The sequence below is a fragment of the Sceloporus undulatus genome, chromosome 8 (genome assembly GCF_019175285.1).
Source record: "Sceloporus undulatus isolate JIND9_A2432 ecotype Alabama chromosome 8, SceUnd_v1.1, whole genome shotgun sequence".
NCBI lineage: Eukaryota > Metazoa > Chordata > Lepidosauria > Squamata > Phrynosomatidae > Sceloporus > Sceloporus undulatus.
In genome coordinates this window covers 30,005,071-30,029,893 of record NC_056529.1, presented here as the reverse complement: position 1 = coordinate 30,029,893, position 24,823 = coordinate 30,005,071, and the positions used below count along the sequence as shown (strand labels likewise).

The window sequence follows — 24,823 nt, the reverse complement described above, 5'->3', positions numbered from 1 at the left end:
AGACTGTGCTGCTTGAAGTGTACACCTACTTTGAGCAAACACCAGCACTGCCTTTTGTTACGCCTTGCTTCTTAATAGCGTGCCACTGGGAAAAGGAGATCTTTCTCTCTCTCCCTTTTTTTGGCAAGGAGACTATTCCTTCAAGTGTACCAGTGCTAGTGCAAAGTATTTATTCAATTAGGTAAATGACACGGGAGTGACGATGTCTGGCCTTTTAACAGAACAAAAAGATTTGCTGGCAGGGGATGATGTGGGGTGTTATCCAATACATCTGAACAGCACCAGGTTGGAAAAGGCTGACACTGCATTCAAATTGACTCGAGTCTGATCGTCACAACTCTTGTTGGATAAACACAGGACGAAATACATACAAGACAGATCAGTTTAATAGCTCCCCCGCCAAAACAGCCCTATCAACCATCAGCCTTGCTAAAAGCGAACGATGTTGCTCAGAAAGAAATCGTCGATTCACTTTCGATTGTGAAACTTGGCTTTTAATTGGCATCAAGTAAGTTTACATACATTGGCTCTAAAACTGAAGGACGTGCAAATATTAATGGACTGACCTCAAATACAAGAATGGGTCTAAAACCATGCCACACTTTTATTTAACTGATATTAAAACTCCTCACATACATTCACAAGGGATGACAAAGGAAAGGGACACCTTTGCAATGTGGACGCTTGATGGGGGCTGGTAAAGGTATCACAGCATTCCAGAGAAAGAGGACCCCTTTTGCCCTATAAAGCTGGCCTTCGCTCTCTTACAGTCTTAAATTCTCTCATCTTGTGAACATAAGGCCCATAGATGTAATCTGATCACATACAGACGGCAATTCTATCTCCCTTGCTAAGCTCAGGTGTTCAGCAAATACATCCATTCCCAAAGTTACTTTGCCATTACAACAAGAGTGGAGAGCTTGGCCAGGTCTAGGAATCAATGCCCAATCCTCAGGCCACAAGTTCCTGCAACAAAGCAGTAAAGCTCTTTCAAATCAAGCATTTTCTGCTTGTTTTAAAGGGTTTTTCCCAGTTTCCTGCCTAAATTCGATTGCTGTTTAGAGGAAACTGGAGGGTTGGGGTTGACTGGGAAGCTATAAAAATGGCCAGGAGGCCACTTATGGCCCTCATCTGCATTATCCAACAGATGCAGTCATGGTAATAGACTTGCACCCTTTGCTGTTTGGAACCCTGTGCAATCTAAAAACCTTAACTGTTTTGCCTGCCTAGGGTTCTTCTTCTTTTCCTTCTTTCTCTCTCTGAAAAAGAGAGTCTAAATTAAAGTGCAATTGATCCAGTTCTGGATCCCCTCTCCTACAGATACAAAAAACACAGGACCTCAAGTCCTGTTGTCCCTAATAGTGGCAGGGCTGTGTGCAAGTGCCACCATTTGGGACAACAGGGCTTGTTATCCACAGATGCTCAAATCCATGGACGGTAAAGCCATGGATGGCGGGGTCCCACTGTATATGGAGGTGGAAACTGAACTGAGCACTATGCCTGCTTAATGCAGGAGCTTACCTTTCGCTTCACTCTGCTGAATCTTGCTGTGTGGATTCTACATCTGTACTGTTGGGTTGGAGAAAAAAGTTATTATGTTTATGTATAACTAACTAACTGGCTCAAACTCAGGCACATCAACCTAGAAAAGGATGGCCATTTCACTGTCTGAGAAACTGCTCTCACATGTCAAGTTTCCCAGTGTCAGTGATACTACTTAATGGATTTTTAGGGGGCAGGGAACGCTATGGAAAGCTGCATGGGGAAAAAATACATCAATGCCCCTTCCCCATCAAAAAGACTTCTTCACATTAGTGTCAATTTACACAGCAGCTGTGTAACAGTGGTTCAACTTATTCAGACAAATCCAGTGTCACCATAGGCTATAGGCAACATGGTGCCTAAACGGTACTTCTAAAGAGAATAAATTAAAGTGGGAGGTTTTGTGGGTTGAAAGAACCCCATTCACCTCTATACATTCACAAAGAAAACTCCAGTTCCACCAGCAACATGTCTAGGGCCTGATCTGTCGAGAGCTGGGATGGCACAAACCTCAAATTGTTTCAAGGGGGTTGAACATGGGTTTCCAGCCCCAATGCCCCTGCCTCCTGAAACAAAGGCTACATACAGTGGATTGTACTGTCAGCATGCACAAAACTCAATTTCTTTCCTCTTCCACTCACATTGCACAGACACATCCAGATGTGATTTCACAGTATCTACATTATCGGGGTGCATGGATGGAGTGGAACATGGAAAGAAAGCACAGGCTGTGGTCAGTCTTCAGAGCAGAGTTGGGCAACATCTGTTCCACGGACCAAAAGCAACCTGGTTTTGCTGCCCTCCCCCTTATCTTCTTTCTCTGGACTCCTCTAGAATTTAGAGAATGGAGCATATTAACATTGAACGGCGTTTCTGTCCAAGCCCTGAGCTGCGTCCACTAAGACGGTGGACAGGGAAACATCTCTTTCATCGTTTCCCACAGCTGCTAATTCATCAGGGTCATTGGGATGCTCCACAGAGGTTTCCTGGGATACGATCTTGGTGTTTTCCACTGCATTCCCTCTTACTGTGACGTGATCCCATCCTCCCTACAAAATCAGCAACACGAGAGATTAGTTTAAGTACAGATTGAAAACACATCAATGCAGCAGCAACCTGAAGCACATAAACAACCTGGAACAGGGCAAAATATCATGTGGGAATGGGAAGTGAGTTTTGAGGTTTCACTGAATGTATTTATTATATATTCAGGGTTAACTTACACTTGTGCAGACCAGCTTCTGTGTACTGCATAATATATTCATTCTCACCTTGGTTTTAGGAGTATTATTATTTTTAGGACTGTTTTAGGAATATTAAAAATGCAAAGAAAAAACTATGTTACACTGAGCCATATAGGATTGCAGCCAGTGTCTGTGATTTAATAGGTAAACCTGAAAAGCGGTAATTTTTCCCTATAGAAGCTTGTTTGAGAAGACACACAAGCAGCGAAAGCAAATCCACGTATGCACAACGTTGCAAAAGAAATCAGATTTGCATGCGTACATGGGACACAGTTTGGTCAAATGAAGAAACCTACCCACAAAAAGGGTAAAAGTGCTGGACCCGTACAGTGGGTTCCTTGCTCAGTCAGTCCCTGAAACCCACATAGTTTTGCTGCCCAAACTGACATTTTTTCCTGATACTTCAGAGAATGGAACTGTGCATTTGTACCTTTTTAATGATTCTCAGGTTGTTGACCTGACAATATGCATGAATATTCTGCTTACGAATGCTCTCCAGTTAGTGTTAAAACTACTGTCTGGGGGTACACAGTGCTCACCCCAATGCCGTAGTCCCAGGAGAGTCCCTTTGGCTCCATTGGCTGGACTCCTGTCCGATGACAGACTGTTCCACAACTCAAGCTATGGCTTCCCTGGACTTTGTCAGCTATCACCCAGACCTAGAAAGTAGAAAGAAGATTGGATCAGTCATACATGCCACTGCCCTGTTCCTCTTCTACGGAATTTGTCACCTGTACAAATACTATTATTGCTACCCCTAGTGTTACCTTATTTCTTTCTTATTGTTGCATTTTTAAAGCAAGGGATGTTGGGAGAGGGTTGGCGTATCTGCTTCAGGTGCTAAAATCACTTGGCTGGGCTGGGAAACTCCAATGCACTCTGCTTTAGGATATCTCTCCGTCCATCCCTCTCCCCCATAAAGATTTGGCTTGGATAATAATTGAAAACCTTTCACAGTCACACTGGCTAGGACAAAGATGGTCAAATTTGGGGATTGTTCTGGTCTTCTTGAAGAGTAGCACTAACTGGAAGCATACCCAATTTCAAGAAATCTACATTGATTAAGCTACTCAGACCCACATGATGAAATGGCAGCGAACATATTAATATTGCCACTACATCCCTCCCAAACCCTTTTTCTCTTTCTTACAGGAACAGACAAAAAGACCAGTTGCAACACACCTTTACTAAACAAACTGATCTTATATGCTTCTATTTTAACCCTAAGAGGTACTTCCATATTGGAACCAGACCTGGTCCAGAGGGCCGATGGAAACTTTTCGGACGTTGTTGGAAATGTGGTCCCAGCTGGTTCCTTGAGGGTAGCTTGGTGTGATTCCCTGGCGATACCACAAGTTACCTACAAAAGACATCATGATACTATGTGAATTTTCCATTACCTTTTGCAAAATGCCTTGGCAGGCCTATGCTCCACAAAACCGGTTGGAAATATTTTAATAATCATTATAAATAATTAAAAAATAAATACATGAGGACAAGGACATTGCTCAATTCATGTTTCATTTTTTAATTTTTAAAATAGATTCTATTCAGCAATTCCTTGTCTTTTGCTGCCTCAAAAAAATTAAAAGTAAAGCCCCTGGTAATTTGGATAAAGAAATGCACAAGGTGCGCATGAAACCACTAACAGAAACCTAAAAAATGAAAGGAGCACATGCTTCTTACCATTTTTATCCACTACAAACACAGAGGTTCGCCCCACAGAGACCTGCTTTAACTTCTGCTTTGGAGGAGAAGGAATGTGATACCAGCAGTCACCTACATTGGGATAAGTGATAGTCAGCAGCCATATTTAAAAATGCAAAATACAGTATTATGACTGGCTTGGATAGCGTCTTCATAGGCAAACCATGGGAAGTATCCAGACACAGAAGGTTCACACAGCACAATGTCTCCCCATACAAAGCCATTTCTTACATTGTTACCCTGCTGTTCTGTGCTTTCACATCAGTCCACAGGACTTACCTTCCGGCTTCTTTGGAGATACTGATCCACGATAGAATATGGAGCCATCTCGAGCGACAGCCCAAACTTGATAAAATGCCCCTATGGAGACTGAAATGAAGGGTTGGTCTGTCCCCACATGTAGCCAGGATGCTCCCTAAAAGTGTGGTGGTGCAGGGAGGGAGACAGAGAAAAAAATGTTATAAAACATCAGCCAGTTTTGGGATTCCTGAGAAAGCCAAACACAGTAAAGCATTATGTTCATCTGTGATGGGATTCCTACGGCAAGCAAAGGTAAGTGATCACATCTTGAGGATCAAGGAGTCAGTGTTAAAATCCCATGTGACCCTTTCCATGAATGTAACTGGTTCTAACTAAGGGAGGTTTCAATTTCAACTCCCAGAAGCCTCTGCCACCATGGCCAATAGCAAGAGGGACCTGTGCGCATTCCAGCCCAAAACACCTGGAGGACCATAGCTTCCCCAGCCCATTCTAGCTGCCAGGTTGGCTATCTCCTAAAATATCCAGGTCCAGAGTTGCCCAAGGAAGATGTCCCTGGAACCCATCTTTTTAAGATGTGTTTCCTATTTCACCTGGTGATTTGATGGGTGAGGTGACCCAGCAAGGTCTCCATTCACTGACCTAGTGAGGATCACCCCCCCATTTGGTTCCTTCCTTCCTGCAAACTGTCTCCATTAGACACTGTTCCACCTGATCACATCTGAATGAAACGTGAGACTCCAAGAGCTGAACTGAAAATTGGGAGATCCACGTTCAAGATATGAGCCAAGAAACTTACTGGCTCATTTGCATTCTTTGTGCCTGAATTGCCTCACAGGTTTGTTGCAAAGATAACAGAGCAGGAAGGAGAACAGCCAGGCACAGTGGGAGGAAAGCAGGAAGATACATTGAACAAACACATATGGCACTAAACTAATGCAAATGAGGACTGATGTTGAAAAGGAACTTGGGTCCCTTTTTCTGACAGACAGAAAGGATTCTTACAGCTGGGTTCTGAGGTGTGACACACAGTCTGCACAGCACATCTCCCTTGTCACTGATGGCCCAGAGAGCGACAGACTCCTCCTTGGCAGCAGGTGACAGGGGAATGATGGAGACATCCCACAAGGCTATTGGAGGGACTTCCAGCCATGGCCCACTTGTGACTATTTTACATTTCCTGGTGGAGACAAGAGAGAGAAAGAAGAGAAGAATCGACTTTTCCTATGCTTTCAGATATAGTCCCAAATATCTCACAAGGTGATGTTTCTGAAAGTGTTTGGAAGAACAATGAAACAACAGTTCCAAAATAATGTTATTCAGAATGATAATGAGAAAGAGGGTATTTTTGGTGGTGGCTCCCGAGTTGTAGCATTCCCCATCATCCTGAGGATCTGGGGCACATTCAAACTACAGAATTATAGCACTATGATTCCACTTTAACTGTCAGGGTTTGCTGTCTGGGGAGACCCTAGAGCTCTCTGGCTGAGAAATCTGAATGTCCCTCCCCTAATTGTCTACCCCAGGATTCCACAGGAGAGAACTATGGCGGTTAAAGTGGAATCATTGTGCTATAATAATGTTGTAGTGTGAATGGTCTGGAAGTTGGCATACTTGCCCCATTCATTTCATGTTGTTGCTATTGTGTACCTTCGAGTCATTTCTGACTTATGATGACCCTAAGGTAACCCTATCATGGGGGTGCAGGATGGAAGGGAATGCTTTGGAGGCTGAGTGCGAACCCAGCTGTAGCTCCATCAGAACCTTCTGGGTATTCAAACGGTTTGATGCCTGAGGAGCTTTTCTTAACACTGGGTACTGGCACTTTCAAGCTTACTACACTCCAACAGTGCCTGAGCCAGGCAATAAGTCAAATATGGAGCTAATTAAGGAATGTGTATTTTTCTGATTAACATAACCAAGGGGAAGACAAACTGAGTATGATTCAACATTAGGCCTGGATGAATACTGAAATCTCAAGACAAGCTCTCTTAAAAGCTAAAAAGAGAAACTGTGGGAAGGATGCTGTAGTCTATCTAAGCTTCCTTCTCAGCAAAATAAAACACAGTGGGTCCTTGTTATTTGCTGGGGTTTGGTTCCTGGACTCCCCATGGATAACAAGATTCGTGGATGCTCAAGTCTCATTAAATACAGTGGCATAGTAAAATGGTGTCCCTTATATAAAATAGAAAATCAAGGTTTGTTATTTGGAATTTATACTTTTTTGAATATTTTCAAGCCATGAATGCTTGAATCCGTGGATAAAAGAATCTGAGTAACTAAGATTTTCTCATTAGTAATGATGTTGTACCAATTAAAACAGATACATCCCTGGAATGGTGTCATGTTCTTGTTTGAAAGGCAGGGGATAGCTGGAAGAAAGAAGAGGCACAGGAAGGGGAAAAAAAATCAAAGCCAGATATGCTTGAAATGCACCTAAAGAACATGCAATGTTTTACCTGGCCCAACGCCTCCGCCGCACAAAGTCCTTCATTGTCTTATTACCGTGATAAGACCTGTCGGAAGAAGAGAAGACACCAATTTGAAAGCAATCCAACAGGTGAAGAAAAATGTTTTTGTTCCTCAACTCTAATGAAACAAACAAAAAAAGGGCAGCTCTTGGAGGAAGCTGATCCTACAATGGAGGAAAAAAGGGGCATGTATGCTTCATCAGATAGGAGACAGCATTGCTCCATGATTATTTCATTTTATTTGGCAGGCAGACAGACAAGGCTCAGGTCCCGGCAATACTTACCAAATCACTGAATTGTGATATTAATGTGCCACAGAAGAGACATATGCTTGCTTGAAACATCTTTGGTTACACGGGTCCTCTTATTTATTTATTTATTTGCATGTTACGTTTTGGCCTTTTTGTGTTGTGTATTTTGTTTAATAACCTTGCTTGCTGATCTTTGTTTTTAATGTAAATTGATGCCATTTTTTAAAAGCAGTCTTCAAGAGCTTGGTTGGTTCCTACATAATACACATTTGTTTCAATATTTATTTATTTTAGAATAGAGGTCTGGACTCTTAGGCCCTGGGACCAAACCTGGCCCTCTTGAAATCCCAATTCAGCTCTCTAGAGTTCCTCATATCACCATGCCTTCTTCCACATGATATCCATCACTCAGTGGTTTCCCAGATGTTTTGTATGTTTTTGTCCCCTACTCTAAAAGCTTGAAATGTTTCTCCTAAAACTCACTTACTTTAAAAAAATGGCTATTTTTGATCCCACCCCTTTTATCTTTCACTCAACCCACTGCTGGAATGTGGTCCCTAAGATGATGTGAAACTGAATTCGAACCTTGCTCTGAAATATATTTTAAACTACTTTAGCCATGTGTCTTTCTTTAAATTTAAACCAAGTTTAAAAATGTTATCTTAAAACTTTGCAAGGTGCATTGGCTCCCATCCTGGGAGAAAGTTGGGGGTATAAACTGAGAGAGGAAGAGAGATACTTACGCTGGAAAGTCAGCTGCATACTGCCAGCCTTCCCGATCTGTGCCGCCTGAAACGCTAAAATCTATGTACCAGTCGGACACCTGGGTAGTACACCAAAAATGCAAAAAATCAGACACAGAATAAAATTCACAGCCCTCACTCCCTCGCACTCTCCACAAGCATGAAATGGATTAGAGCAAACTGGTGAACTCCTACATTTATGGGCTGACCAACTGGCAGTGACTAGATTTGGGGATCCGCTGGTTGGCCTCACAAAAGCATGGGTGGGTCAAGCATGGGCCATGGGCCACATGTAACCAGACAGGTCTAGTTTTGGGGGGCACTAAACCTTCCTGTAGTTGATTATTTTGCCCCGCAAAACCCTTTAGGACTTCTTGCCTTACAGGCTATTTTATGTCCTGGAGAGGCCTTTTTTAAAAAGAGGAAGCCAATAGGATGTCATTTCTAGTTACTTCCTATGGTAAAAATGAAATGCCTTTCCAGGGACTCAAACAGTCCCTGCCCACACCCAAATTGCCTACTCCTGATCTAAAAGAACACCAATGTTGGACACAGGAACCAGCCATGGGGAGGAAAGCTAAATGCCTATAGCTTGGCCACAACCACCAAGGGCTGTGATGGATTTGAGCCCAACCAAGTTCATGCTACCAAAATAAGGCCCTTTCTATAAACTGCAGCTTCCGTAAAGATTAAAACAACTTACCCAAGACCACTGGGGTGAGGGGGGTTTAGTGTTTGTTTTTGTGCACTCCTGTAACCCAGATGCATCACTCCACATATACCGATCTGTGGGCAAGCCCCTGTAAGAGAAAACATGCACAATGTGGATAACTGGTTCTACACAAGGTTACCAAGAGTTCTAATGAAAGACCATATCTTTCAACATGAGCCGAACAGGGGTCAAAGATCTTTGGAGTAGGCCCTTCTCTCAGTCCTACCACCTTCCCAGGCATGTATGGTGGGAATGTAGGAGTGTGCTTTTCTGGTGGCTGTTCCCACATTCAGGATTTATTTTCTGCAAGATTTGCACACTGCTGATTTAATAATAATAATAATAATAATAATAATAATAATAATAATAATTTAAAAAATTATTTGTATACTGCTATTCCTGGGTAGATCATAGCGGTTCACAACATCCAAAAATACAATAAAATAAACAACATATATCCCCAGTAACATCCAACAATCTTCCCACACCAATTAAAACTTCAGAATACAACCTAAAACATTACATCATAAAACCATGAAAACCCCCAATACAAACAATAGCTGGATTGAGCAAATATGCAACAAGGGGAGGAAAGATGGTATAATTAAGGAGCATGGGGGAAAGCTTGTCGGAAAAGCTAGGTCTTCAAATTTTTCCTAAACAAGTCTATAGAGGTGACCGAGCGATGATTGTATACAAAACATCATTTGCCGCATTTTCTGCACACAAAATAACATTGAAGAAACTTGGAATGTTTAAGCTGGAGACGAAAAGACTGAGCAGTGACATGAGATTCATCTTTAAATATTTCAAGGGATGTTGTGTTGAAGATGGAGCAAGTGCGTTTCCTCCTGCTCTGGAGAATATAACCAAAACCAGTAGATTCAAATTACAAGAGAGAGATCTGGCCTTAACATTAGGGGAACCTCTTTACTGTAAGAGCTGTTTGATAGCAGAATAGATTGCTTCAGAGGATAGTGGATCACCCTTCCTGGAAGACCTTTAAATGGAGATTGGAAGTGTATCTTTATTAACTTTAATATTCACTGATTTTACAATGCATGCTTCTAAAGGCATACTTGTCTTATCCTTATAAATATTTTATGTGTATATTTATGCCTATGAGAGAAAAAAAGCAAGAGCTTTCTGGCTACCCTAAAGCAGGACTCAACCCTCCATATATTGTTGGACTGCAACTCCTTTTATCCTTCATCACCATTGGCTATCCTGGCTGAAGCCTTGTTAAGAGATATATTTTAAATTGCTCTCAGTTCTATGTTTTCATCTCTACCAGTTTTATTCTTTGTAAGCCGCCTGGCGTCCCAGTTCTAGGGAAAAGATGGGATTCACTGTATATATTCATGTATAAGTCTAGAAATTTTAGTCAAAACATTCACCCAAAAAACCTGAGCACCCTCATGTGGTGAACTATGGTACTTTCTAGGATTTATATCTAAGAGCATGAAATGTGTACCACAGAGAGAGAGAGATGCTGAGAACATGAGAAATGAAAATGGTTGAAATCTGTTTGCAGATACATGAATCTACACAGATTCAGACCAGAGCTCTCCTTGGAAGCCAAGATGATCAATAATGCTAGGAAAGGTAGAGGGTAGAACAAGGGGAAGACCGCAGACTAGATGGATGGACTCAATCAGGAGGGTTACAAGCATGGCCTTGCAGGACCTGAGTAGAGCAGTGGAAGATAGGGATTCTTGGAGATGTCTCCTGTATAGGGTCCCATGAGTGGGAATCGACTCAAGGGCAGTTAACAACAACAACCACGAGACAATATGACTTGGGATGATAATGCTTGGTAAAGTGGGAGGCAGTAGGAAAAGAGAAAGGATACATGACAAGTGGATAAAGTCAATCAAGAAAGCTATGGCTGCCCTGACTCTGCAAGACTCAAGTTGACTTGATGGCAATTAACAAAAATCACTCACCTGTTGCTGTACCCAGTGACAGGATTCCATCGCTGATTCTCATAAATGTGGACACACTTCACATCTGACTGTGTGTGAATGTTATCGCCACTGCTTGCCAAACCTGCAAGACCCAGAACCATTAATTGCTCACTGTTTCTCAGGCATCTCCCATTTCCTTGATGGTTTACTTATTTAAAATATTGATAAAGGAATCTTTATTAAATTTCAAGGATGTTTACCATAGGGGTGAGAAAAGTAATGTCTATGGGCCTGCCTGTGGTTCTGTACACCTTCTTGTGATTCCCAATGTGCCAAAGGCAAAGCCCCCACCTATCTCCATCAGTTTTGTGAAAAAACTGTGTGTGTGAGAAACTGCCCTAAAATAGCCCAGAAACCATGCAACAGCTTTAAATGTGGTGGTATGCGTAGTTTTGCCTTGCCGCTTCCCTTCGCCCCAGAAAAATGGCCAATTTTTAGCCACAAATGAAACTGGAATTGATGTGACATCATCCCTTGTGGGTCACAAGAGTTCCCACCCCAGGACAGCTGACTATCCCTTTTTACAATTGGGAACCTGTAGCTCTACAGAATTTTTATGGCCTACAACTTCTGTTAGTCCTAGCCTTCATAGACATTGATTTGGGATTATGAGAGATGCAGTCCAAAAAATAACAGGAAGATCACAGTTGTCCATCTCTGTACTCAATGAATAAATGACAGAATGAAAGAAGTAGAGAAGAAGTTATGGCAGACTATAGACAGCTTGGCCAATAAACTTCAAGACACATTGCTGCATGGAAATCCGTAAGAAGAAATATTTCTTACCTGAGAAGAAACTGCCTCCATATCCACCAGTATAGACCCAGGCTGTGCGGTCATAGCCAATGCCCCAGACTATGCCATGGCTGTTGCTTTCGATCAGGCGGAGGTGCCCACCAATTTGGCGCCAGAACCTACAGAGGCATGGGTCATAAATACTTGCATATTACATTTTATCCTGGAAAGTTTTCGAGGGTGCACACATGGGTCTTGTTCCCCAAGTTTTTATTGTTACAATGATCTGTGAGGCTAAGCTGAGATAAAGAGGGAGATTTGGGGTCACCAAGTGAGTTTCTGTGTTTGGTAGAGACTTGAGAGGTAATATTATGTAGTGGATAGCACACTGGATTACAACTTGGGAGATCAAGGTTAAAATCCCCACTAAGCTGTAAAATTTCCTCAGTGACCTTGGGCCAGTCACTTTCAATCTCAGCCTAACCTGCCCTGCAGGGCTGTTGTGAGAATAAAATAAGGAGGACAAGAGCCACATACTCTCTCACGCGGTCACTGAAGGAATGGTAGGATAAAAGTATAACTATTATCGTTTTATAACCAGTGCGATTTAAACAGGGCTGGGTGGCCATTTGTCAGGAGTGCTTTGATGGTGCCTTCCTACATGGCAGAGGGTTGGATGGGATGACCCTTGTGGCCTCTTCCAATTCTATGATTCTATTAAAATTAGCAAATAAGTAAATCAACCCAATGAGGGACCCTTTGGTTCCAGTCCAACACACTAATCTAGAGGAAGGCAACTTGCTGTCATACAGATGTTTCAGACTATAAGTCCTTTATTCTTTACACTGATATAATGCTACATCATAGTGTTGTAGGTTCAGTTTCTGAGCTGGGAAGAACCACTATACTGAGGGAATGGGTCGTGGACTCTCATCTTCTCCTGACCTCACTGTCAGTCAAAATCACCGTCATGTGCTAAACCTTTCCAAAGATCTTTGACCAAAGAGCTATTCCATCCAGATAGGAGACTCAATGAAAGATTGCTTACATTTGGTCACATGGCATTGGGTGCGTAGCAGCCTCCAGGTTGGGACTTGGCTCACTCACGAAGATGTCTCCTTTGCAGGTCAGTGACCAGATAGCCTGATGGGATGGAGGGCCCTGGATCTGCCGGCTTTCACAGCAAGACATGCTCAGGAGAGCTAGCTGAGAGGCACGAAAGAAACAACGTTCTCACAACAGTACAAGCTCAGAAAGTTTCCATTGTTTTGGACAATAGTTCCCAGAATCCCCCAGTCAGCAGTTCAAACAAACTATTCCAAATTCTGGTAATGGGGAACAGGCAGAACTCTGAATATTATCAGTCACTGAAAACACCCAAAGCTCACTTCTACAGCTGCCTCTACCTGGGAAGCACAAATGAGTATCTAAGATGGGTCATTCATCATCCTTATACACCACAGATTCCCAGCCTAGAATCCTCTATTAATAGTCCCCAAATTGTGCTCTTTAAGGGATTTTGGACTCCGGCTCCCAGAATCCCAAACTACAGACCAACATGACTGAGGCTTTTGGGAGCTGAAGTTTAAAATCTTTTAAAGGGCAAACTTTGGGGACCACTGCTCTAGATAAACATCCCCAATTACTGGCCACATGGAATGATGCTTATGAGAACTGCAGTCAAACATTTCTGGAGGGAGCAGCTAATGAAAAGCTGTTACATGTCAACAGTCAGTCCATTTGTTTGGTGTGGATCCCTGGCTGCATATGGACTGCAGAAATAATCAGGTTTGACACCACTTTAACTGCCATGGATCAAGGGTACTGAATTCTGGCTTCTGGTCACTGGCTTCAGGGAGTTTTAAACCAAAAAATGTAAAACTTTCCCAAAGCCCACACAGAAAAGCAACTTTTCCAAGTTCTGTTCTCATGTGATCAAAAGACCCTACTTACCCCTCAAAGCCCCCAATATCAGGTCTTTGGTACCTTAATTACAATTCATCGTTGATTTTTTGTTTTAAATAATGTAACCAGTTTGTTAACATACCCAGTCGTGCATTTCTTGTTCAGTGGTAGCGGCTAGTCGGATGGGCCAACGCTGCTTCGTTTTTTCTGGTGTATACAAAGCGAAGGAGTGCTTGGCCTCATTCAGGATCTCAACCAGGATGGTGACTTCGTTGAGAAACACATGGATGTACTGAGAAAAACACACATATGCACACACCATAAACCTATAATCTAAATCCTATCATTAGTTCCAACTAGAGGAGACCAATTAAATCAGGATGGACAAAATGCAACCCACAGGCCTCACGAGGTCATAAAAATGAACAATATGTGTGAGCAGGAAGTGGTTTGAGTATTGGACTAGGACACTAGGAGATCAGGATTCAAATCACTGTTCAACTATAGAGACGCACTGGGTGACTTTGGGTAAGCCACACTCTCAGCCTCACAGGGAGGCAAACCCCAACCCCCTCTGAACCAATTCTGGCAAGAAAACACTATGGCCCTATACAGACAGCCAAAATAAAGCTGCTTCGAGTCACTTTGGAGGTATGGTGTTTCAATGATGCATGCATCCTAAGAGTCTGAAAGCTGCACCAAAGCTGCACTCCAGTCCTTAGGACTGGAGCGTGGCTTTGGTGTGGCTTCTGGACTCTTAGGATGCATGTATAATTTAAACAGCATACCTCCAAAGTGACTTGAAGCAGCTTTATTTTAGCTGTCTGTAACAGGCCTAAGTCTACCTTACAGTTGCCATTAAATCAGAAATGACTTGAAAGCACAACACCAAAAATGAGAGCCAGTGAGGTGTTGTGGTTTCAGCATTAGACTATGACCCTTAAGACCACGGTTCAAATCCCTGCTTGGCCATGGAAACCCACTGGGTAGCTTGGGCAAGTCTGCCTCAGAGGAAGGCAAAGGCAACCCCTCCCCCCCGGACAAATCTTGCCTTGAAAACCTCATGATGGATTTGCCTTACGGCGGACATAACTTGGAAATGACTAGAGGGCAAACAATAATATCAAAGAGGCTGGGCTTGGTTTCACTCCAGCAAAATCTCGAAAATCTCTGAGGTCACCCACCTCTGGGCTAAAACACAAGAGAGTAAGTGTTTACTTGTGGAGGAGGAGGATAGGGAAGAGCTTGAGACATGTACTTTGGTGGTCTTTTGAACAATCACAGCTAAACGGTAGTTTGGTATTATGCATAAATGCAGTCACTGTGGTTGTGTACCTTCTTTTCTTCATAGTGCATGTAATAGATGAAGAGGATGCTATCCCGAGTGCCATCGTTGCTGGTGAACTGCTCCAGAGCCACCCGCACATCCACCCATTTGTAAGGCTTCCAGTTTCTCCACCATTGCAAAGTGCCCGTTTTAACCCAGACAGACTGGAAAGGCAAAAAAGCACAATGAACAACACTTGGGAAGGTTACTCATCATAGTATGATTACATCTGCCAATTTAACATGACAGACTGCATTAGAACAGCTCCAGACAAGTATGGATAAACACACACACACACACAAAACATGTGGAACATTTTCCACAAAACCAAAACCAAAACATAATTCTATCCCACACCTGTGATAAACTGGTCTCTGAGGTCCTTCAGAATCCCTCAAAATGTGTTACTTTTGGAGTCTAGTCCCTACCCATAGAAGAGACATCCTCTTGACTTTACCTGTTCAACAGCCTGTTCATAGTGTCGGAAATTCTCCAGTTCCCTCCTGGTCCTTTCTGAGAGTTGCTGAAAGATCTGTTTCCGCCACACGGCAGTCTGTGCTGGAGTGATGGACAGAGAGAGGGACTGCGCAGAGGAGGACAAGGCTATAATAGAAAGGAGGAGTTGGTGGTCAAACATTAAATAAGAGAGGACATCCATTTTGTTTATCAGCACATAATGGGGTACGTATATTCCTTGGGAAAGGACAGTAGTTTAAAGGGTGGGCATTTGTTTTGCATTTTGGGTTCATACCCAGCACAACCAAAATTTTCTTTTAAAGTATCAGAAAATAGGTAGCATAAATTCACTTCCTGGAGAGGTGCATTCAATCAATGTAGAGAATATTGGTTTAGGCTGCACCTATATTGCAGAATTAATGCAGTCTGACACCACTTTAACTGCCATGGCTCAATGCTATAGAATTCTGGGATTTGAAGTTTTGTGAGACATTTTGCCTTCTCTGTCAGACAGCTTTGGTAACACAACAAACTACAAATTCTAGGATTCCATAGCACAGATCCATGACAGTTAAAGTGGTGTCTACCTGCATTAATTTTGCAGTGTGGCAGCAGCCTTAGACCAACCAATGATTTGACCTGGTATAAGGCTTTCTACGTTCCTTCCACTATTGTCCAAGCCAGTACTCTTAATCTGGGTGCCAAAAGTCTGAGAAGAGGAAAAGCAGGACAGAAAGGGAAATGCAAACCCCTTCCAAGAGCCTGGAAAACAGCAATTGGAAAAATTGCTCTTGGAAATGCAACTCCCACAATTTCACAATCAGTATGAGCAATGGCAATCCTGGTTAGGATATTCTGGGAGCTGCACTCTCCAACAGGAACTTTTTCAAGTGCCTCCCTCCATGTATATAAGACTAATGAAAATCTTACACACCTGACTGTACCGTAAACCACTTCAGCAGGCTGTGTGAATCAACCAGGCAGGCTCCACCAGAGACCCAGGCCCACAATGGATGCTCATCAGTCACAAAATGATCCTCCATGCCAACTGATAATGCTCCAAAGGAAGACAGGCTGGACGTTTCAGCAAAGATGCTGGCAGACACCGCAGGAGGTTTGTTTGCCTCTTTGAGATCAATGTTACTCCACTGCAATTCAGCAGGATGAGACTCTGGATCAGAGATGGGTTTTTCTGGGTCATCTTTGAGCCTTCTCTCTAAAGTGGGAGCAGTTTCGTCGAGAGGAGAGACTATGGGACACGCCATTGCATCTTCACCTGAATTTGCTACCTGGCGGGCTCCATTATTACTGTCATCCCCAGACGCAGCTTCCTCTAGAGCCAGAGGTGCTTCAGTATCAGAAGGATGATCTCCATCTGTCTGGATTATGGAGGTTGCTTGTTCTTTGATGTCATCCGTGAAGAAGCAGCCAGCACTTTTGAGAAGATGGGCAGAGGAAGACAAAGATCTTCTGAATAGACATGTAGTGTTGCTGTTTACCTTCAAATCAACTCTGACTTATGTTGTCCATAAGGCAAACCTGTCACAGGGTTTTCTTGGAAAGATTTGTTCATAGGAATTTACCATTACCTGCCTCTAAGGCTGAGTGTGTGGGGCTTGGCCATGATCACCCATGGGTTTCCATGGCTGGGCAGGGATACAAACCCTGGTCTCCTAAAGTCCTAGTTCAACACTCAAACCACGATAGCAAGCTGGCTCTAGAGATGCAAAGTGTTTGTTATTATTTACAACTTTCACTCTTCCTTCAGTGAGCTCACAACGAAATCCCTGGCTCTCCTCCTCCCCACCTTCTGCTAACAATGGCTAACAATGATAAAACCAAAGAAAACAGAAACAATTTCATATATAAAAGAGATTATTTTAAAAAAAATCTCTTAAAGAGTGAGCAGCACTCTTGGATCAGCATTTTATTTCATAATCGCACAAATACAATCACCTTTCTGCCAGTTGTAGGCTGGCTTCTCTACGGTTTTTACCATATAGTTCCCCAGTTTGAGAGGTTTAAAGCACTCCAGTAACATTTCAGGATCACTTCTCCTTTCTCTAAACCTTTCAATTACTCTCTTGGGTTCATGGCTACCTGAGAAGGCTTGTTGAGCTGCCAGTCTGAGATCGGTCACTGTCTCGGCTACAAGAAATCACTTTCCATGTCTTCCCACTTAGCTCGCTTGGCGTGACGCCTTGACGGAAATAAACGGCTCGGTCCTCACAGCTGATGCCCCAGACCTGGAAGGAGAGAGAGAGAAAGGGTGAGAGGACTTGGGATAACTTTTTAAAAACAACCAACTACTTAGTTATAATTAACTAAGGCATAGCTGTGTTATATTGTGATTAATGACTGAGGGAGCGCTTCACTCCTAATTATAATTGTTTAGCTACTTTGATAGTTATCAGTATCACTTCACTAAATATGGTTCAAGTGCTACTGCATATTCTGGGTGATGACACTCCAGATGAAAGTGTGTTCTGTATCTCATATCCACAATGTTTAGCATCCAGGGGTGTTATTTTTCCAATTATTTAACTGCAAAGCAACTGTTTTTGGTCTCCTTCACACTCTACAACTACACTTTGATTCCACCTTAACTCCCATGGGTCCCTATGTAATCGTGGGATCTGCAGTTTAGGGAGGAATATTTAGAATTTTCTGCCAGAGGATTTTACTGCCTCACCAAACTACAATTCCCAGCACTTTATAGGATGCAAAGATGGCAGTTAAAATGGTTTCAGAGTGCTATAATTGTGAAGTGAAAGAGAATGCAGTTACTTTTGGGAATCAGGAAAGTGCTCTGAGGTCACCCTGAGATTTCAAAATTAGTTGTCAACCAGAACATGATGTCTTAAGTTCTAGTCCAACAATCTAAATACTACAGCATGATTAGTTCAATTATGCTCATTATATTCAGTTAAAGGACAGTGGATTTTATGAACATTTTCTATGTCTCCTGTAGGCTTTGTCCTTTCATCTCTTCCAATCTCCTGCCCCAGTCTACTGTCATCCTTACTCTTCGGAAAAAAGCCTCACCTGGTCATTCAAGCCCACATTCACCATCATCATTTCACCAACCATCTCGATCCAGCTGGTGCCACAGGGATTATGCGAGTTAACACCTCTTCTGAACCAGACCTGTGACAGAGGATAAACCAAGATCAGCACTGAGCTCTTCCAGTAAAGTTACCTCCAATTTCCACAACTGAAATAAATTTATTCACAACAGCAATCTTCATACTTCTGTAATATGTCATACAACATACTCTGTTAGGAACTGAGCAGGGGACTGGCCTAGAAACCACAAAAATCCCTTCCAAATCTAATTCTACTGTTCTATTATTTATGCATTAATATTTTGCAAGTGCACAACAACACTGTCTCTGCCTAATGTTAGGGCTGGCCTTGTGTTAAGTGAAGACGTACAACAAACTGTAGATCCAATCTACTTACTTTTCTGTCTTTGGTAACTGCCCACACCACATTCACACCCACAGAGACATGCAGGATTCCATTATCTTGGACTGGAGATTCCACAACTGTCCAAGAAAGTCCTGTTAGATACAAGAAATGAACAATTTAAACCCTTGTTGTGCTCCACAGAAGAACAAGAGATATTCTTCCGAGACCAAAAGCATGACTTGCCCTGGGGGTTGTTTCTGTCAATGCCATGTCTCACAATTGCCTGGCCCTCCCAAAGGGTTGCCCAGACGAGATCATATGGGCCGCAGCTGATCTGCACAGCTTCACCAGGAGTAGCTATTAAAGTCCAGGAAGAACCTTCTGGATTGTGGTAGCAGACATCTTCTCTGTACCAGATCTGGGGGGTGGGGAAAGAAGGGAACCGTCAGAAATTGCTACTGGTAAGGAATTAAAGCACGCATATAGAAGAACACAAGTAGTTCAGTACTGTACATAGTGCCTGGTTCAGTTACTTTTATGTTATCTTTTGCTTTAATAGTTACATTTATATCCTGCCTTTTCACCAGTGAACTCAAAGAGGTCAACATGAATTTCCTCCTCACTATTTTAGCCTTATAATCATCACTCTGTGAGGTAGGCCAGGCTGAGAAAAAGAAAGCAACTGGCCCAAGATTACTCAATGAATTTCAATGCTGGAGTGGATGCAGCACCTTGATCTCTTTAGTCTTTTAGAATGATGAATATAATGAATACATCTCCATACCTTTCCTTGCAAAGAGACAGCCCAAACTGATAACCGTCCCACCGGCTCATCTGTAATCTCCCATCCTCCAACAGAAAGATCGCTGAAAGGGTCTGGCAGTTGCTTGGGGTCTTCCTTGGATGGAATCTGTAGCAGCAGAGAAAGGAAATAAAACTTTAGCATCACTCTCCAGTCAAAATTAGCTATTGCTTTCAGTACCACCCAACTTGCCAAGCATCACATACACTTGTTTCTACACTGGACTGTGAACAGTCACAATATATTCAGGTTTCTAGATGGTCTTTCAGCCAAAATATGAAAGGCAACTCAGGAAAATATAAAGAAAATTCCCCCAATACCATTCCAATTAACACCACTCCCAACCTGAAGCTCTTCCTAACCCAATGGGAAACAATAAAAAAGAACCAAATAAGAAATATAACTTAGAAGACTAAAAGATTCAAATCATTTTCATTATCTGGCACTGAAAGTATAACAAGACTAGGGCCTGCTGCAAATAGTGGGAGAAAACATTTCACAACTGAGGTCCCATCACTGAAAAAGGTCCTGTCGAAAGGCATCCATGAGTTCGTTTCCATTCAGGACTTGAGCTAACATTGTACATTTAAGACAATTGGGGGGAATAGAGAAAAGAGAGACAGACACCTTTGCCCATGAGTCGCGTGACTTGTATCTCCTGTACCGAATCCACCTTCGGCGTCGCACGCAGGAATTCCACCGTTTGTCCTTGGTGTAAGTAGCTGGGAAGTCTATGGCATATGTCCAGCCCTTAAAATATTCATTTAAAAGGCGTCAAAGGCAAAAAATATCCTTTCCCCCCCCTCAAGATCCAAACAATCAAACTGCAAACTATTTCAGACAACCAATGACCTAGCACTGTTTATAACCTGCCATGTAGGGCAGACCTGTCACTCACTTTGGAGTTTTCTGGTATTCTTCATCTCAAGTAAGCGTCCAAAATTATATGCTATGCCATTTCACTGTATGTCTTATACATCTAAATCCTCTGAAGGTACCAGAACCCATCTGATGTCAGAAACTAAGGATGCTTTGGTCTGGCTACAAGTGGCCTCTAAAATCTCCCCCTAGCAAGGGATGCTGGTGTTTCTTACTGGTGGGAAGTGGAGGAGAGTTAGGGAGAGCAATTCATTAATATATGGCTACAGTGGGCTCCTGGGGGGAGGAAAAGAAAGGTGAACTCCATCTGCCAGTGTACCTTTATTAGTTGCCCCAACCCCAAACTAAGTTTAGCTAGTACTTCATGGGTTGCATCCACACTACAGTTTGATACCACGTTAACTGCCATGGCTTAATGCTATGCAATTCTGGGAATTGTAGTTTATTGTGGCACCAGAGCTCTCTGACAGAGAAGGTGAAATGTCTCACAAAACTACGATTCCCAGAATTCTATATCATTGAGCCATGGCAATGGTATCAAACTGGATTATTTCTGCAGTGTGGATGGAGCCATGGTCTGAATCACCTCCTTCCTTCATCCACTACCCTCCCTAAGGCTTGACAAATGATCTGGGGTTCAGAGCAGGGGAAGATGCAGAACTCCCTGGGCAAAGCTATGCTCTAATGTGGGATCTCAATTTGTGTGTCAGAGTTAGACTGGCTGCATTTCTGTCTTTGTCAGCCTCTTTAGCTTCTGTCATTGGAAGCTAAGGGAGGCATGGACAATATGAGCTTCCCAAATTTTTTTTGGTGGGGGGTCAGGGGGTAGTGGATTGTATACAGATCCACCTACCTGATCATTATCTATCAGGAAAGGGAAAATCCCACCTTGTAGGCCTTTGTCTGTTTCACAGGATCCCCAAATAACCCTGCCACCATCCCAGGTGAAGTTACAGGGAGGTGGCAAAATGAATGAAATGCCCCTCCCAATGAAATAGCATTTCTAGCATTGCAGAGAGAGTGAGGCCTTAACTCTTATATTTGCCGTGTTCGCATTTCCTTGCCTGCTCCTTTTCTTTGGAAGCCTAAACTGTACTTCTCAATACTGACATTTTATGTTACTGCTGTGCTATAATTTGGGGACTGAAAGACAATTTCCGTGGGACAGAGTTATAATTTGGAGAGTCAAAGCTCTCATTTTGTCCTCTTTCCCAGCTATACCTCTTCAGTTAGTCCCAAAGGTGCTACAAGAGCTCTCTCCATATTGATTTTACAGACTAACACAGCTATATCTTTGAATTCTACCTATATCCCCAAGCCATTCAAAAGGAATACTAGTCAGAAGGGAGACAGGATGAATTTGGGACCTTTATGGTCCGACTGTTAACCTGGTTTCACTCCCTGCTAGCCACTTCTGAGTATCCCTTGGCTAAGGAAACCCTATGAAATTCATGGGGTCACTGTAAGTCATCAGGCGATTTAAAGGCACATGCATACTCACAGCTGTAGCGCTTAAACAGATTAACCAGGAATTAATCTGATGTGTACTCTATTGCCAAGTCAACAAAGAGGAGTGCATGACCTCTTAAGGGACAGAAGAATCCAAGAAAAATCATCTATGCTGCAGGACTCAAATCAAGAAGAAAAGGAATAGGAGGTGTATAGAACTGCTGTACCCATGACTGTTATCAGTATTTGATAACTAACTGGTTGTGTCGAAGAGCGTTTTTCTGGGTGTGTGCTTGTGTTGTATTTTTACCTTTAATGTTTTCAAATGACTCTACAGCTTGAAAATTAATGTTTTAATATCTTGTCTTTGTGTGCCTTCAAGTCATTTCTGACTTACAGTGACCCTAAGGTGTACCATGGGATGAATCTCTGACCTTTGTGGACCTGGTTTCTCGCCCCACTAGCCACCTCTGAGTATCTCTTGCCTAAGAATCTGTCCTACTCTTTCTCCACCCTCCTTGGAAGCAAGCATGACTCTATGAACAAGCAATGCCTCCCCCTCAACATCCCACCCTATCCCTTTGCAACATGCATATCCCTTTGCGATACTGTTCACCTACCCCTTTCTCTGTGGGGTCCCCTCCAAAGTTTTCATCCACATACCAGTCTGACTCCCACTCCCAGTGAGGCGATGGCAGCACAAAGCTTTCCAGTTGCTGATGCTTCAACCCACTCACGTCGCTCCACTGCCAGCGGTCGCTGGGCAGTAACTTCTCACAGAAGCCGATCACAGGGTTCCAGCGCTGGTTGAGAAGGAACAAGGATCACACATCAACTTATAGTGGGCCTAAGGCAGTGGTTCCCAACCCTTGATCCTCCATTTGTTTTGGACTTCAGATCCCAGAAATCCCAGCCAACTTGGCCCAAAGTCAGGAATTATGGGAGGTGATGTCAAAACATCTGGAATGCCAAAGGTCAGAAACCACTGGTCTAAGGCATCTGGTGGGTTTTAAGATTAATGAGTTCAATGTAGCTATCTTGAATCCCAGTTTGGGGGAACAGATGGGGATAGAAATTAAGGCCCCATACAGACAGGCCAAAATAAAGCTGCTTCGGGTCACTTTGGAGGTATGCTGTTTAAGAAATGCATGCGTCCTAAGAGTCTGGAAGCTGTACCAAAGCCATGATCCAGTCCTAAGGACTGCAATGCAGCTTTGGCGCAGCTTCTGGACTCTTAGTACGCATGCATCATTGAAACAGCATACCTCCAAAGTGACCTGAAGCAGCTTTATTTTGGCCCGTCTGTATGGGGCCTTTGTTACATACCTGATTCTCATAGGTCTCCTCCTGGTAGCGGATCCGCACGTCGTTGGAGTGGACGTAAACGTAAACCTGATGGTCGCAAGCGATCCCCCAGCAGCACTGTTTGACGGCAGAGACCCGCTTAAACTCCAGCTCCCCATCTTTACAGAGCTCCCAGTACTGGCCAGTGGTTGAAAGTGTGTAGACTCGGCCAAAGATATCAACAGCCCAGAGGATGGAACTGGAGGCGTTCATGGCTGGAAGGCAAAAGGAGAGGGTTAGGGTTGGCAGGGAAGAAGCAAATTGGGGCTGTGTGTTTACACTGGCCAAATGCAGTCTCCAGGGAGGTTAGGCCATTTTTCTATTGCCAGTTCTGCCCCAATGTTGAATGATGAGGGCTGCAAAAGATAGTGGTTAAAACTGCAATCGTACCCCCACAAACGTACTTGGCAATGAGTCTCATTAAGCTTCACAGGAATGGAAGCCAAGATGATTAAACTGAGGCTGTCGTACCTGGGCCACATTTATGAGATGGCATGAATCACTGGGAAAGACAATAATGTTAGGGAAGGTAGAAGGCACCAGAGAGAGAGGAAGACCTCAAGCCAGGTGGATAGACTCAACCAGGAGGCCCCAAAGCTGAATCTATAAGACCAGGAGAGAGGAGGATAGAGGGGCATGAAAATGTCTCATCCACAGGATTACAATGAGTCCAGGGGAAGTCAAGGGTAACTAGCAACAAGAACAAATACCTTTACTTTCAGGAACTCAAAACAGTTTATATCTTATCCCACCCCACTTTTATCCTCAAAACAATCCTATCTGTCTGCTCTTGAGCAGGTAGTCTCTCTCTATCTCTCTGTATGTATATACATACATACATACATACATACATAGTCTCTCTCTCTAGAGAGAGAGAGAGAGAGAGAGACTAGATAGGACTGTATGTGTGTGTGTGTGTGTGTATATATATATATATATATATATATATATATGAATGAATGAATTTATTATGGCTCATGAGGACCAAAATATAGCAAAATTACAAAACATGTAACATCAGGTGTACTGCTGTAGCACACACACACACACACACACACACACACATATATATTCTACTCCAACGGAGATGTATATCCTCTATATATCCAAGTAGGAGAGCAGCCAGATAGGATTGTTTTGAGGATAAATGTGGGGTGAGATAGGATGCAAACCGTTTTGAGTTCCAGGAAGTAAAGGTGGAATTATAAAACATTCGCTGGTGTTAGGGCCCAGGACTCCTGTGAATATGGAAGAACCGCAAATAACAAGACTGAAAGTAATTATATACAATACAGGATGACTGGTTATTCTGTTCATAAGCCCAAAAGTTCCTAAAGGGGTTTACAGTATGTTGTTTACCATAAGCATCATAATAGGAATTAAAGTTTTGTTTAATATACAAAGTGGCATAATTCATTAAAAACAGGATTAACAATTCTAAGGCTTGAGAAAATGTGTTGAAAAGATAACTAACTCCTGGGTAGACCTTCCAAAGACAGTATATAATGATAGAGAAAAATAAAGAACTTTTGGAAGATGTCGAAGGATAATCAATGCAGCAAGACCAATGGATGATGCCTCTTGCAGATCTGCGCTTGATTGGTGATGGGAACCAATTGA

General features: G+C 42.9%; 1 protein-coding gene across 1 annotated transcript in view; it reads right to left on the bottom strand.

The window, feature by feature from the left end:
• Positions 1-472: 472 nt before the first annotated feature.
• TECPR1 (tectonin beta-propeller repeat containing 1) overlaps positions 473-24,823 on the bottom strand; it is a 28,967-nt gene continuing 4,616 nt past the window's right edge. The window contains exons 2-25 of the mRNA XM_042438248.1: positions 23,186-23,418; positions 22,480-22,662; positions 20,159-20,281; positions 19,514-19,639; positions 18,973-19,147; positions 18,781-18,881; positions 18,364-18,465; positions 17,419-17,564; positions 16,253-16,752; positions 15,320-15,465; positions 14,871-15,026; positions 13,678-13,827; positions 12,679-12,836; positions 11,682-11,809; positions 10,875-10,977; positions 8,920-9,016; positions 8,217-8,296; positions 7,211-7,267; positions 5,757-5,931; positions 4,773-4,908; positions 4,473-4,565; positions 4,040-4,146; positions 3,326-3,445; positions 473-2,591 (exon numbers count right to left, since the gene is read on the bottom strand). Of these exons, the coding sequence (XP_042294182.1) occupies positions 2,397-2,591; positions 3,326-3,445; positions 4,040-4,146; positions 4,473-4,565; positions 4,773-4,908; positions 5,757-5,931; positions 7,211-7,267; positions 8,217-8,296; positions 8,920-9,016; positions 10,875-10,977; positions 11,682-11,809; positions 12,679-12,836; positions 13,678-13,827; positions 14,871-15,026; positions 15,320-15,465; positions 16,253-16,752; positions 17,419-17,564; positions 18,364-18,465; positions 18,781-18,881; positions 18,973-19,147; positions 19,514-19,639; positions 20,159-20,281; positions 22,480-22,662; positions 23,186-23,416 (3,588 nt within the window). The 5' untranslated portion in view covers positions 23,417-23,418 and the 3' untranslated portion in view covers positions 473-2,396. The remainder of the gene's footprint in view (positions 2,592-3,325; positions 3,446-4,039; positions 4,147-4,472; positions 4,566-4,772; positions 4,909-5,756; positions 5,932-7,210; positions 7,268-8,216; positions 8,297-8,919; positions 9,017-10,874; positions 10,978-11,681; positions 11,810-12,678; positions 12,837-13,677; positions 13,828-14,870; positions 15,027-15,319; positions 15,466-16,252; positions 16,753-17,418; positions 17,565-18,363; positions 18,466-18,780; positions 18,882-18,972; positions 19,148-19,513; positions 19,640-20,158; positions 20,282-22,479; positions 22,663-23,185; positions 23,419-24,823) is intronic.